A 16053-nucleotide genomic window follows, 5' to 3' on the forward strand; every position below is an offset into this window, starting at 1 on the left:
GGATTTGATTTGGCGTGGGTTCAGCGTGTTATGGATTGTGTTTCTATGGTAAACTTCTCAGTCCTTATTAATAGAGCACCATTGGATGAATTTTGATCGGGAAGAGGCTTGAGACAGAGTGATCCTTTATCCCCGTATTTATTTCTTCTATGCGCATAGGCTTTGTCTAATATGCTGTGACGGGCAATTGAAAATAACTCTTTACATGGCACTAAAGTGTCGGCCTCGGCACCGTCTGTTTCTTATCTTCTTTTTGCAGATGGTAGTATTTTCTTTGTCGGGGCTACATTAGAGGAATGTGATGTGATAAATGATATTTCTAGGAAATATGAGTCGGCTTCTGAACAACTAGTAAATCTCGATTAAACAACGGTCTGGTTTAGCAAAGGAATTAATAGGGGCCAAAGGAGTGCGGTAGCAGCAAGGATAGGTGATGTTAAGGTGGAGGAGCAAGCTCATTATATGGGTTTACCCACAATGATCAAACGGTATAAAAAGGTTATTACTGATATTATTCACGATAAACTCTGCAAAAGATTACAAGGTTGGCGCGGGAAAATTTTGTCAAGGGCTGGTAAAGAGATTCTCATAAAGGCTATTGCTAATTCTCTCCTTACCTATGTAATGAGTGTGTTTAAAATTCTTGCGAACTTTTGTGATAAGTTGAGATCGATAGTGGCGTGGTTCTGGTAGGGTCATGACGAAGGTAAACGAGGTATCCATTGGGTGGCATGGCATAAAATGGCTTGGCCAAAAGGAGTCGGAGGGATGGGATTTTGTGATTTTCGACTGTTTAATCTTTCTCTCTTTGGAAAAAAAGGCGTGGAGATTGGTGACCAGCTTGGATAGTCTTTGGCCTCGTATCATGAAGGCTAAGTATTTCCCAAATTATGAGTTTATGACGGCCTCGCTTGGACATAATCCGACATAAAATGGCTTGGCCAAAAGGAGTCGGAGGGATGGGATTTTGTGATTTTCGACTGTTTAATCTTTCTCTCTTTGGAAAAAAAGGCGTGGAGATTGGTGACCAGCTTGGATAGTCTTTGGCCTCGTATCATGAAGGCTAAGTATTTCCCAAATTATGAGTTTATGACGGCCTCGCTTGGACATAATCCGACTTACACGTGGAGAAGCATCTTTGAAGCTAGAGAAATTATGGAGCGGGGCTTGAGGAGGTGTATAGGAGATGGAAATGAGACAAAGATATGGGGTCATGCTTGCATCCTAAATACCCAAACGGGAAAATTTATTTTGCCTTATTTGCAGGTACACGAGGAGATGATGGTGGCCGAGTTATTGAGACCGAATGGAAGGGGCTGGGATGAGGATAAGCTGAACCATGTCTTGCTGCCTTTTGACAGGGAAAGGGTGTTGAACATACGGGTGAGTCCAAATAGGCCACGGGACCTATGGTACTGGGGTCTTAAACGTGATGTTGTATACGGTTCGGAGTGCATACAAGATGCTTGCGGGTGATGTGGGGGATGGTGTTGGCTCCTCGGATTGGGAAAGAAGTAAATGGCTCTAAAATTGGCTCTGGAAGGTTTCGGTTTGGCCCCGCGTGAAGCTCTTCTTTTGGCAATTGTTTAATGAAGCTTTGGCCACGAGGGCAAACATCGTTGCTCGAGTAGGAGGTGAGTATTCTCTTTGTTTTTTTGTCATTCTTCTCTATCGTCGAGTATTCATTTATTTCAGGATTATGGGGTGTCTAATTGGGTTTGGGATGGGTTGGGCATTGAGTTTGTTGTGATGGAGGGGAGGGGTTGTGATGTGAGGGAGTGGGTGGAATCATGTTGGTAGGATATGAGTGAGGCGAAGTATATCAAGCTCATGGTTAAATGTTGGGCTCTTTGGGAACATCGAAATAAGGATGTCTTTGATAACAGTGAGGAGGTACCGGAGTCTATTATTCGGAGGGTGCGGGATGTGGTTGATGAAAGGGCCGTCGGTGAGGGCGTGATGATGGCAGGAGGGACGTCTAGGAGAAGGACGACGAGGGATGGGAGTGAGGATGGGGAAGAAGGATGGAGGGCGGCGAAATATGGGTTCGTTAAAATTAATGTGGATGCGGGGGTGAAGGGGGGAGAGGGTGTTAGGACGGGTGCGGTGTGCCGCGATGTGAGGGGTGAGGTGTTGTGGGGTCTTTCTATTGGTCGTGCGCTGAGTTGGAAGGTTCATGTGGCGGAGGCTGTTGCGGTTTTGGATGGCCTTGAAGAAGGTGTTGCAAGAGGAATTCAAAAGGTAGAGTTGGAAAGTGATTGTTTGCAAGTGATAGATGCGATAAAAGGCAAGAAGCAAGGAAGAAGTATGTTCTTGCTTGTCATAGAGGACATCATGGAGATTAGCTACAAGTTTCAGTCTATTATTTTGTCATATACGCATCATGATAACAATTGTGTTGCTCATGAATTAGCACATTGTATTCCGTCAGTTATTCATAAAGTTGTATAGGAGGATGGTTTACCATCTTCTGCAAATGCTGCTATATCGTTTGACAATTTATCAATAGAATAATGCCTTCAGGCGTTTTCCTTAAAAAAAATAAAACATTAATCTAGTTCTCATCTGCCCAATAATGATATAGTTCTTCTTGTATTTATAACTAGACGACATGAAACTGAAAGATTCCCATATTAAGCTTCTTATGGTCGTTGCCCTCGTCATTTTACCATAATAGCCTCCACTGTTCTATTGGACCGCTCACTCTCACTTTGACCACTCTCCTGTATCCCGAGAACTCAATCGCTATTCACAACACATTCCCCAGTAAACAATTCAAATCCTTCACATTCTTCATGCATGCAAATCAGATCAAATAAATGTAAATAAATAAGTTTACTGCAGTAAATGTTAACGGCACCACAAATTCTTATTTGTGACGGATGCTATTCGTCACAAGTGAGACACGGGGCGAATAGATACCATATTAGCTAATACGGGCCGGATATTACAAGGTGAGTGGATTTGTGTTTAATATATAATATGGTAGTGGGAAACATAGGGTACATATTGCATTTAATGTACACATGCATGAAAAACACCACCAAATCACCCTTTCTTCTTTAAGTCAAACACACATCAAACAGCTGAGCTATGAATGAACTTCTCCTCCATCAACCCTAATCCACTCAATATTTAAAATTTTAATATTTTATCCCTCAAATCTTCAAAATCATCCATTCAAATTATCATCAAAACTTCATATTTTTCTCACAAAAACATGGTTGAGGTTGAAAACATGGTTGCGAACACAGCAATATAGGATCAAAATAATCATCAAATTATTGATGTTGAGACCACTGATGGTGTTTTGCTTGATGGTAAAGACGAAGATTTTTTGACGATGTTGATGAGCACAGGTTTGTATAGTGATTATTTTATAATAAATTTTTTTCTTTGTTGATGATATTTTATGGCAATAAATTTAATTTCATGGCACAAGATATAAGGTTGATGAGTTAAGTTTGACTACCGATTTTTTTTGTCACACAGATTTTAGTACGTAATCTTTGTTGAGATTTTTTGACGATTTAGATGAGTAAAGGATTGTATTTTTTAAGTTGTTCATGGGATTTTAGGGCAATTTTAAATAAATATTTGGAAGTAAATTTGTGCTGATGTTGTTGTTGAATCAATTTTAGATGAAGGTTTTAGTTGATGATGAAGATTAACATAAATTAACGAGCGCAAATACGTCTAGAAAACTGACAGCAGCTGTTTCGGCAGGGATTTCACTGAACAGAAACGTCCTGCCAGGGGAATTAAGGAGGGGTGATCTAACACAAGTAGTTTTCCTGACTAGTATTGCTAAGTAAATAAATAAGTAAAAAGTAAAGACACAAAGATTTTATACGTGGAAAAACCCTGGGAATAGGGAAAAAACCACGGGCACCAAGTCAGGAGAGATTGTTACTATGATTTTGAGTAGCCTGACAGAGTATTTGCGTATCAGGCGTGACAGATAAAGGATATTTAATATATTTTGAATAAAAGAATGAGAGTGATAGTATGAGTATATTAGTGTATGTTCCAATGTCCCTTCTATTTTTATCTTATCTTCTATTTATATTAGCCTCCAAAAGTAGCTTCCTCTCGTCTGTTTAGGGTTTCCTGGTAAATAGGACTCGTGCCCTATTTACTCGGAAGTAGTTAATTGACTGTAGCAGCATTTCAGCCGTTGCTTTTGACTCTTTCTTCCATCTTCTTCTTTTGAATTGGTTTTCCTTGTTTGTAGGGACCTTATTTATATGGCCTAGTCGTGTCTTTCTTGTAGCCTGTCAGCTTGGATAATGTTTCTCTTGTGCCTGATGTAGTTTCCTTTCAGTTCAGGCTTAGTAGTTGCATGTCCTATGCTTCTCTCCTGCTTGGTGCCTGTCTGTATACTCTTAATGCCTGACTTGGAGTATTTCCTGCTCAGGTCTTGGCTTTGAACATTGCCTAGTCTTTGTCAGGCAAAGGCAGGATAATTCTGGGCCTAATAATTGCCCCTTATCTGCTTATTCCTTTATTGGGTCTGGCCAGGAATGAGGAGATAAAAATTTGGGCCAAGCAAAAATTATGTTGGAATCTTTAACGGATTAGGAGTTGAGTTTGATTTAGCTTCTGTAACGGCTATATTGCCATAAATAGGGTAGATTCACAAAACCCTAGAAGAGTCATGATTAAGCTCAACCACTTGTTTTCTTGCCCGTTTAATTTTGCGGCTATAAATACCTTGCCTTGTTTATTTTGCTTCCACATTCCAATCTTCTAATTTCTTCTTTCTTTTTCTAGAATTCTTTTCTTCAAAAAATTAAGCTTCATCAAAAAATAAAATATGGCTGGAGGTAGGAGAAAGACGGATGCTTCTAAGGCCCCTGCTGAGTTTGAGAAGGTTCCTGCTGAAGTCGAGAAGGTTCCTGCTGTTGTCGATGTCCCAGATATCATCCCTGAGGATGAAGTGGTGGAGGTGGTTGCTGCCCCAGAAATTTTATCCATGTCATATAAAGGGGTTGAATATACTCTTGTTAAGGCTTTGGCTGCTTCTTTCCATAAAGCTAATCAGTTAAAACCAACCTTTGAGCATTATCTGAAAGGCAGGGGTCTAATTCCTGCTAAGGCTGAGGTTTGGATCCTTGAGAGTGGTCCAGTCAGGGCTAATTGGGGTAGTCCAGGCTGGTTCTGTATTTTTGAATGAGTATTTAAAGGTGGATATCAGCTTCCCCTTTCTTCTTTTATGGCTAAAGTGATCAGGGCTATTAGGGTCCCTCCATTCCAACTCATGCCAATGGTTTGGAAAATTGTTCATTCAGTTGAGCAGTTATGTTCCAAACATAAGCTGGACATCACCCTGGAAGATTTCAAGAATGTCTACCGCTTAAAAAGTCATTCCACTAGCCGGTGCAATCTTCGAGTCAGATCAAAGATGGCTCATCTGATTACTAAATTTAATTCAGGGGATGATAAGGGATGGGCTCAGACTTATATGTTCATCAGGGCTGATTCTATTGCCCCTGACCTAGATTACCTTAATTATCTGGCTGTTGAAGGAGGTAATTTCTTTTTTTGCATTGTATCTTGATTGGAGATGCAATATTTTGGGAAGTAAACTTACTTGCTTTTGTCTTTGCAGTAAATGATTGGGTGAATAATCCTGATGCTGAGGGGTCGGCTGATCAGATTGCAGCTTTTATGGTGTTGCCTGAGGAGGAGAGGACATGACCTGCCTGTCTGGGGCAGGCACCTATGCCTCGTTTCAAGAAGGCTAAGTTAAGTACTTATAAACCGGTGAGGAGTGCTAAGGCTTCAGGGGCTTCCTCGTCAAGGAGTAAGTTTTGTTTATTTTTATTTTGAAGATCTTTGTTTTGGACATGTGTTTATATTTCTAATGTAGAACCTCGTCGTGCAGCCACCAGGGCTTCTTCCAGCATAGCTAGTTTTGGTCTGTCCTTCGTGAAGGCAGGTGTTTCCCAAATCACAGGGGAGAAGTCTAAGAGCAGTGAGGCCATAAGGAGTGACAGTGCTGTGTAAATTCAGGAGCCTGTGCAGAAGGTACAGTTGGCATCCCCTGATAAAGTTGTGGATGAGGGTGGTCGTCCTGAGAAGAGAAAAAGGGTAGATGAATCATCAGGAGGGGTTCATGAGGTCAGGGGGTTAGGGCTCGGGTGTATGAGGTTCAGTTTTCTAAGGAAGAAATCCAGGCTCAAGCTTTTATGGTTGATGAACCTTATTACCAGTATCAGGCAGAGGATTCTTCTGCCCGTGCCTTGGCTGCCATGTATCGTACCAAGGATTATGCTGACAACCTGATCACCATGCTTCAGGAGGTATTTTCTTTTTGCCTAATTTTGTGTGGGTATTTATGTGTGTTTTTTTGTTTTTTTTTGTTTTGTGGCTTAAATGGGTATGTTTTCTTTTCCAGAATGTCAATGATATGCTGAGGGGTGCCTATCAACTGGATTCTGTCCATAGCCTTAAAGATACCCTGGATTGGGAGGTGCAGATTTTGAAGAAGGATGCTGCAAAGTTTAAGGCTGAATTAGAAGCGTCAAAGGCTGAGAATCATTCTTTAAAGGAAGATAATGAGGCAGGGAAAGCTCGGTTGGTGGTGGAGTCTTCTAAGCTGAAATCTGCTCAGGATGCCCTGAAAGCTCTTCAGGCTAAATTTGATACTGTTCAGGAAGAGTTGAAGGCTGAGAAGCAGGCTATGCAGGAGCACCTGAAAGTAAAAGAGGATCTGGCTGTTGAAAGGGATTTGGTGCAGGGCAGGTATAAGGATGCTGCTACCTATTTATTTGCAGGGGTCGTGTGGATACAATGAAGGAGCCTGTCGAGGTTAGGCCGCACGCTGATGAGGAAGTGCACTCTCCACCATCCAAGGAGAAAAGTGGCGAAGCTGAGGAAGGGGGAGATGATGAAGGGGAGGATGAAGAAGAAGAGGAGCCTGTTGATGAGGGGATCAGTTCTGCTATAGCTTCCAAGGCGGGCTGATTTATTTCTTGTTTTCTTGTATTTTGGTTTGCTTGGTTTGGCCCATCCAGGGGGGATGTTCCTTGGACAAACATTTTTTTGTTTTTGGTTTTCTGCAGTTTGTTTTGTCTTACCCCAGGAGGGATGTTTCCCTGGGCAATTTCAATATTTTGGAATAAATATATCATCTTCTTTTCTTTTGACTTCTTTGAATGGCTTGAATTGTACCTGTAAATCATACATTTGGCGTTTTTGATAGAATAATCCCTGTCAGGAGGGCTTATGGCCCTCATTCCGTTTTTAGGAAAAGATGGCTCTGTTGCCTGTCAGGAGGGCTTTTCTGAGAGGAGGGTGGTTGCCAGTCAAGAGGGCTTATGGCCCTCAGCCTGTCAGGAGGGCTTATTTGGACAAGTAGTCTGGTCTATTTCACCATTGTACTTGTTTTCTATGTACTGAGCTCAGTTTAGTTTTTAGGTTGGGCAGGCAGGTGCCAAATTTATTGTAGAGCATTTCAGGAATGCTTTTCAGGTTGGGTTGAGTAGCCCTCAATCCTGAATATTTGCTTAAGCCTAAGAGCAGTATGTAACTAATGAAAAGAAGGCGTAAAACAAGTTTTCAGGATTCAATATAATAGGATTCAAATAAGCAGACTAGGCAGAGCTAAAAATAACAGGCATGTTTTCAGGCAAATTGGCAGATAGCAGGAAGACATTTTTTGTAGGGGTTTGCTATAAGATTTTAGTTAAACGTATAAGGAGTTGATGGTTTTACCTGTTTCTGGTTTAGACATGAAATAACTTTACGTGGGAAATATTCCAGGATCTGGGGATCATTTCTCCGTCCAAAGTTTGTAGCCTGTAAGCTCCTTGTCCTACTATTGAATCAATTAGGTATGGTCCTTCCTATGTGGGAGCTAGCTTGCCTGCATTTTTCTCTCTGGTGTTAGGGAAGACTTCTCTTAGGACTAGGTCTCCTTCCTTGAATACCCTGATGTTGACATTCTTGTTGTAACTTCTGGCTACTGTTTATTGGTAGGAGGCTATCCTGACTTTGGCTGCATCCCTCAGTGCTTCGGTTAGGATCAGGTTATCTTGCAATAGTGGTCTATTTTCCTCTATGGTATCCAGGCTGCTTCTGGTGGTTGGTACATGAATTTATGCCGGGATTACTGCTTCACAGCCATAGACCAGGGAATAGGGAGTTTGGCATGTGGCTGTTTTAGGTGTAGTTCTGTCAGCCCATAGGACTAAGGGGAGTTCTTCAGGCCCATCTTCCTTTTCTCCTTTTTAACTTTTTCTTCAGGCAGCTAATTACTACTTTATTACTGGATTCTGCCTGGCCGTTGGTTTTTGGGTAGCCTGGTGTGGATGTGACCAGGTTCATATTCCATTGTGCACAGAAATTTGCTGTCCTTTTTCCCCACAAATTGTATACCATTGTCACAGACTATTTCTGAAGGTATTCCATATCTACATATGATATTTCGTTTGATGAATGATATGACATCCTTCTCTTTAACTTGCCTCTATGAATCTGCCTCTATCCATTTGGAAAAGTAATCAGTCATTGCCAGCATGAAAACTTTCTGTCCAGGTGCTTGAGGTAACTTGCCTACTATATTCATGCCCCATTTCATGAATGGCCAGGGGGATGAGATGGAGTGTAGTAGCTCTGATGGTTGGTGGATATAAGGGGAGTGAATTTGACAGGCTTCATATTTAGAGTTGTATGCTATGCAGTCATCTCTCAGGGTTGGCCAAAAGTAACCTGTCCTGAGAACTTTACCGGCCAGGCTTCTGCCACCTTTGTGATTTCCACAGTATCCATCATGTATATCTTCTATAACCTATTTAGCTTCGTGTGGTTCCAGGCAACGCAGGTAAGGTCCAGCCTGTAACTTTTTAAACAACATGTTATTGATAATGGTGTAGGTAGAGGCTTTGATTCTTAGGGCCCTCGCTTCGTTTTTATCATTAGGGAGTATCCCCTGTAAGAACCAATCATAGTATGGTTTGGTCAAATAAGTTGTGTCCTCATGAATGGGACAAGTTTGATCAGACCTTTCTATGGTTGGTTCCAACAGGTGGACAATGGGTATTTTATCAAACAGAGCAGGGCTGAAGTTTGATCCCAGGTTGGCCAGGGCATCAGCCTAGGTATTTAGGTTCCTTGGTATTTGGTCAATGTCAAAGGATTTGAATTTTTTGCAAAGGTTTTTGACATACTCTAAATAAAGTACCATTTTTGAATCCTTTGCTGCATATGTTCCTTTGACTTGATTGGAAATTAAGAGAGAGTCAGTTTTTACCTTGAGGTTTGCTACACCAAGTTCTATGCATACCTTAAGTCCAGCTATCAGGGCTTCATACTCAGCTTCATTGTTTGTAGCTTTGAATTCACAACTAATAGCCTGTGCAATTAGGTCTCCCTGTGGTGATTTCAATACTAGTCCTAGGCCAGTCCCTCTCATATTTGATGCTCCATCTACATGTAGGGTCCATTCCTGGTCTGATTTATGGGTGTCTAGGTGGTTGACCTCTTTTATGAGGTCTGGTTCTAGGGTAGGACTGAATTCAGCCACGAAGTCTGCTAATGCCTGAGACTTAATCGCTGTCCTAGGTTCAAAGGTTATGTCATAGGTGCTGATTTGTACTCACCATTTTGCCATTCTGCCTGACAACTCAGGCTTTCTCAGGACAGATTTGATAGGCAGGTTAGTTATGACAATGATTGGGTGACTTTCAAAATAAGGTCTAAGTTTGGTACAAGACATGACTAAAGCAAGTACATACTTTTCAAGTAGGCCATACCTTATTTCTGCATCTAGGAGACTCTTACTTACATAATAGACTGGATGATGTTGGCCGTCTCTGTGATTGATAGGTAGACCGTCAGGGGTTTTCCTTTGTCTGGTTTGGCAAGTAGTGGAGGTGTAGTCAGGTATGCTTTAAGATCTTGGAAGGCTGCTTCATGTTCAGGTAACCATTTGAATGACTTGTTTTTCCTAAGGAGGTCATAGAAAGACCTGCATCTTTCGATGATCCGGATATGAATCTGTTGTGGCCGCAACTCGTCGTCCCTGTCGCCTTTTGAATGTCTTTGACTGACTTGGGAGATTCTAATTCCAGTATAGCTTTTATTTGTTCTGGGTTGGCTTCTATTCCTCTTTTGGTTACCATATATCCCAGAAATTTGCCTGAAAAAACTCCAAAATGGCATTTAGAAGGATTGAGCTTCATGTTGAATTTTTCCAGGATCTTGAAAGATGTTTCCAGATCCCTTACATGGTCTTCAGCCTTTTTTGATTTGACCACCATGTCATCAATATAAACTTCCATTGTATCCCCTATTTGATCTTTGAACATCATATTGACCAGGCGTTGGTATGTTGCCCCTGCATTCTTCAGGCCAAAGGGCATTGCTGTGTAGCAGTATATGCCTCTTTCCGTGATGAATGTAGTGTGTTCCTGGTCAGATGGGTGCAACTTAATTTGGTTGAATCCACTTGAGGCATCCATAAATGTTAGGAGTTCGTATCCTGTTGTAGCATCTACCATTGCATCTATGTGAGGGAGTGGAAATGGATCTTTTGGGCATGCCTTGTTAAGGTCTGTGTAGTCTACACAAACTCTCCATTTACCATTCTTTTTTTGTACTACTACCACATTGGCTAGCCAGTCAGGGTACATGACTTCCCTTATCATCCCCATATCGAGTAGTTTGTCCACTTCTTCATTAATAATAGCATTACGTTCAGAGGCAAACTTTCTTCTTTTCTGTTGCACAGGCTTCTAAGATTTGTCAATATTTAGTTTATGCATAATTATATTTGCATCTATACCAGTCATATCAAAATGAGACCAGGTAAAACATGAAGATTTATTTTTAAGAAAGCTTACTAATTGTGGTCTGATGTTGTCAGGGACATCAGATCCTACCAGTACATGCCTGTCAGGATACTCAGGGTCTAAAATTACTTGATCTGTCTCCATTTTGGTTTCTGCCACATAAGTTATCCTGACAGGGTACTGTAATTGCTAGGCGAGAGATTTACCTGCCTTGGAGGATTTCAATGACTCAGTATAACATTCCTGGGCAGATTTTTGTTCACCTTTTATGGTTTCTACTCCCCATTCTCACTACAAAAAAAACGTTTCGATGTGAGGGACACATTGCGACGGAATATTAATCCGTAGCAAATTTAAACCTGCGACGGACCTCAGACTGTGCGACGGACTTTTCGTTGCAGCCTATTTTCCCAGACCGCCAAATTTTCTGACATGGCCGGAAGGTCTGCGACGGAATTTCCGTCGCTATATTAAAATACTAATAAATTCTGCGAAGGAAATTCCGTCGCTGTATTAAAATAATATTTTTCCTGCGACGGAATTTTCGTCGCAGACATTTTTTAGTGTCCACCTGTACATCTCTTAACAGGCTGGACTAATATTATTATTTTATTCCTGCGACGGAATTTCCGTCGCAGGATTTATTATTATTTTATTTTTGCGACGGAAAGTCCGTCGCAGGCTTTCTTTATACGGGCAGCAGCGGATCCCTTCTCCTTCATTATCACTCTTCAATTATTTACCCCAAAATTCCCAAAAACCCGTCTCCCTCAATCCCACCACCACCACTCCCACCACCACCCCTCCTACCACCACCCTACTCCCCAAATCACTCCTCCTATTTCTCCTTTCTCCTTTCCCTTTTCCCCTTTCTTCTTCTTTCCCTTTTCTTCTCCTTTCCCCTTTCCCTTTTTTTTTCTGCCTGCCGCCGCCGCTCCCTCCCCTTGTCTCCTTCTCTTAATTAATATAAGGTTTGTTTAATTTATTTTACTATTTTGATTAATTAGGGTTTTTGGTTATTGTTTTGATTAATTATGATTAGTTTAGGATGCTTAGTATTATTAGGATTGTTTAGTTTAGTTGAAACCCAATTTAGGATGTTTAGTATTATTAGGATTGTTTAGTTTAGTTGAAAGCCAATTTAGGATGTTTAGTATTATTAGGATATTGAAATTTAGTTAAAAGCCAATTTAGGATGTTTAAATCAATTTTATAATACTTAGTTTAATTAAGTTTAGGATTGTTAAAATAAATTAGTTTAATTAATATCCAATTTAGAATGTTTAGGATTATCAGGGTAGTTTAATTTAGTTAAAAGCCAATTTAGGATGTTTAAATCAATTTTATAATGCTTAGTTTAATTAAGTTTAGGATTATTAAAATGATTTAGTTTAATTAAAAGACAATTTATGATGTTTAAACCAATTTTAGGATGCTTACTCTACTTTTGCTTAGTTTTATAAGGTTTATTAGTAATTATTAAGTTTGTTTTGATAAGTTGTGTACATTTGTGTCATGTGTATTTTTTTTACAAATATTAATTCATCTTATGCTTGTGTTGTGATTGTTAATATATTTTTGACCTAGTACTGTTCGGGATTACACATTAGGTGTAATTCTTGAATAGTCCCCGTTTTGGGACTGTCTTTGAATCTTTTATGCCATTTAGGTGGTAAATACTCAATTTTTTTCTTGATTGTTATGAGACAAAATTTGGTTGACATTTCCTTTAATGTTCTCCGAATACATATGTAGAGTGAGAATTCATTCTAAATAATGTATTTGGAGAACTGTAAGGAAGTGATGCCGAATTTTTGTCTCATTACAATCAAGAAAAAAAATTGGGTATTTACTAATGGTATGAAAGATTCAAAGATGGGTTTAGGTTGGAGAGATAAGGACCCCAATACTAAAAGTATTTTTTTGCAAGTTGTGGTTGTGGTTGTTGTTGTTGTTGTTGTTGTTGTTGTTGTTGTTGTTGTTGTATGAAAGATTCAAAGATGAGTTTATGAATGCTCTTACCATTTTTATTAATAATTTTTATTTACTAATATATATGTAGATTTGCAATGAAGAGATTATAACTAAATTGGATGTATGAAAGGTTGGATTCCAATAAAAAAATTAAGGAAGGAATTCGTAATAGGGGTTAATAAATTCATTGATTATGTTAAGCAACAAGACAAATTCATTAGAAATAAAGAAATTAGGTGTCCATGTAGTAAGTGCAAAAATAAAAAGTTTTTAGTTGAACAAGAAGTACGAAAACACCTTGGTCTAAAGGGTTTTTGTGACAACTATTATGATTGGGTGTGTCACGGAGAGAAATTCCCCGTTGAGGAAGAGGAAATGGCAATGCCCTCTGACAATCCTTATAAGGATATGGTAGAGGATGCGTTGCGTGATAGCATTGATCAAATTAGGGAAGAAGCTCTTAATGCCGAGGTGGTTGATGAATCTCCAAATCCCAATGTATTAGCCTTTTTTCAAATGTTAAAACGTGCCGAGCAACCTGTCGACAAGGGATGTCGACTCTCATTGCTACAGTCGGTTGCAAGGCTTGTCACTCTGAAATGTGAATTCAACTTAGCCCATAAATGTGTAGATGGTTTCACGTCACTCATGGGAGACCTTCTTCCTCAAGATCATATTTTGATGCGTAACTTCTATGAAACAAAAAATGTTCTCAAAGCTCTTCAACTTCCTCATAAAAAGATAGATGCATGTTTTAATGCGTGTATGCTTTTTTGGATGGACGACGCTCTTCTTGACAAGTGTAAAAAATGTGGTAGAGCAAGGTACAAAAGTGCAAAGAATGCAAATGGCAAAAGGGTCCCCGAAAATTTCTTAAATTATTTCCCAATAGGGCCACGTTTGCAATGAATTTATGCCACAAAAAACCTCGCGGAACAAATGCGTTGGCATTATGAAAACCCCCGAGTTAGTGGGACAATGTCTCATCCAAGTGACAGTGAGGCGTGGAAACATTTTGATCATCTTCATCCTTCTTTTGCATCTAAGCCTCGGAATGTTAGACTTGGACTTTGCACTGATGGTTTCTCGGCTTTTGGGCCATTCAGGAACTGTTATTCATGCTGGCCGGTGATGCTTACACCTTACAATTTACCAACCTGGCTATGCATGAAAAGACAATTTATGTTCTTAACATTAATTATTCCTGGACCAAAGAGTCCCAAACAAAACCTTGACGTCTATTTGACCTCTAATTCACGAGTTGAAGCAATTGTGGGACACGGGATTGTTTACATATGACGTGTCTAGGAAACAAAACTTCGACTTAAGAGTCGCACTCCTATGGACGATCAACGACTTTCCTGCTTATGGCATGTTATCTGGTTGGTCAACTGCTGGTGAGAATGCATGTCCATGTTGTACGAAAAAAGAGACTAAATCGACTTGGCTTCAAAGATAGCGAGAAAATGGAGTTGGTTTGATTGTCATAGACAATATTTAGACACAGATCATACTTTTCGCAAGGATAAGGTCCACTTTCGAAAAGGAAGAATAGAGAACGATGTTGTTGGAACGAGGTTATCGGGCGAACAAGTGTGGGAATGTGTGAAAGATTTACCAAAAATCGTGGATGCATCGGACCATGAATTGAGAACGGTTAAAGCGAAACGAATTGGGTGGTGGAAACAAAGTATTTTTGGGAGCTTCCATATTGGAGCACACTACTAATTCGACATAACCTTGATGTCATGCATATTGAGAAAAAAAATTTCGAACAACTAATTCACACGGTGATGGATAGAAAAGACAAGACAACCTTGAACCCAAATGCACAAAAAGACATGTTACAACTTTGTTTAAGATCGCGAAAGGTGGATTCGATCGTTTTGAAAAAGAGCGAGAATAAAGTGTTGTGTGATTGGATATGTAATTTAAAGTTTCCAGACGGCTATGCTTTAGATTTGAGAAGATGTGTCGATATGAATGAGTTGAAGCTACATGGCTTGAAAAGCCATGACTATCATGTGTTTATGGAGCGTTCTACTCACGGTTGCTTTAAGGCACCTTCTCCCTAAAAATGAGTGGAATGCCATAACTGAGATTAGTCAATTTTTCAGAGACTTGTGCACTTCATCAGTACAAATTGAAAAAATAACAAGTCTCGAGAAAAATATTGTCGAGATAATCTGCAAATTGGAAAAAATACTTCCACCTTCATTTTTTAACTCAATGGAACATCTGCCAATTCATTTGCCATATGAAGTGAAAGTGGGTGGTCCTGTGCAATATAGGTGGATGTACCTTTTGAGAGGTAATATCAATATCTTTTACGAAGCCTTTTAAGGTTATTACTTAATTTCATTCATTCTTAACCAATTTTTTTGTAGGTTCTTGAATCATTTGAAAAAAAAAATGGAAATAAAGCTCGTGTTCAAGGGTCATTATGCAACGCATATTTGCTTGAAGAAATAGCAATTTTTTGTTCTTTTTACTTTGAAGATCATATAGACACAAAGGCAAAATACCTTGACATAGGTCAGAAAAAGGCGAAGTATTCTACCTTGCCCGAGCAAATTCAAGATCATGAGGGCACTACTTCTGGAAAATGTCGTGAAAGATTTTTGGAAGATAACGAATATGAACGTGCACACCTCTATGTTTTATCTAATTATGATTCTGATGAGTTGAAACGTATGGAAAGGTAGGTAAAAAAAATTTTAATTTTAAACGTTGTTTCAAGTAAAACATGCAAAAATTAATTCAAAACTTAATTCGGCATTTTTGAATAGGTTGTTTGAGGATTACATCAAAAGAGAATATCCTGAGGTTTCTATGGCCGAGGATATTTGGAACAAATTTGAAACAAAATTCCCTGACTGGCTTAGAGGTCAAGTAAGTAAATAATATATATTCTATAATGCTTATTTAAATTATATTATTATTTGGTAAATAATTGGTTCATTATCATTAATTCTAGGTAAATAATTTAAAAGATCCAGTTGTAGTTGCCTTAGCAAATGGACCTTCAAGAAAAGTAAGAACATGGAAGCATTATTCCATCAATGGATACAAATTTTGAGCTTTCATAGATGGGAAAGATTTGGAAAAGTGGACAATTAACAATGGAGTGTGTGTGAGTTCGACTGAAGGAGCTGACTACTATGGAACCCTAAATGAAGTTGTTGAGTTGTCTTATACTGGCGAGAAAAACCTTACAACGTTATTTTATTCAAATGTAATTGGATAGATAACTGAGAAAGAGGAATGCAAGTACATAAGGAAT

At 39.4% G+C, this 16053-nt stretch overlaps 1 protein-coding gene across 1 annotated transcript; it reads left to right on the forward strand.

Moving 5' to 3' along the window:
- Nucleotides 1-1803: 1803 nt before the first annotated feature.
- LOC141629676 (uncharacterized) lies at nt 1804-2451 on the forward strand. The gene has a single exon (XM_074442647.1). The coding sequence runs from the start codon at nt 1804-1806 to the stop codon at nt 2449-2451; it is 648 nt and encodes a 215-aa protein (XP_074298748.1).
- Nucleotides 2452-16053: the final 13602 nt, after the last annotated feature.

Source organism: Silene latifolia, chromosome Y (genome assembly GCF_048544455.1).
Source record: "Silene latifolia isolate original U9 population chromosome Y, ASM4854445v1, whole genome shotgun sequence".
In the NCBI taxonomy this organism is placed as follows: Eukaryota; Viridiplantae; Streptophyta; class Magnoliopsida; order Caryophyllales; family Caryophyllaceae; genus Silene; species Silene latifolia.

Coding starts and splice junctions, on each gene's coding strand:
- LOC141629676 (XM_074442647.1), top strand. CDS start 1,804: ATGAGTGAGGCGAAGTATATCAAGCTCATGGTTAAATGTTGGGCTCTT.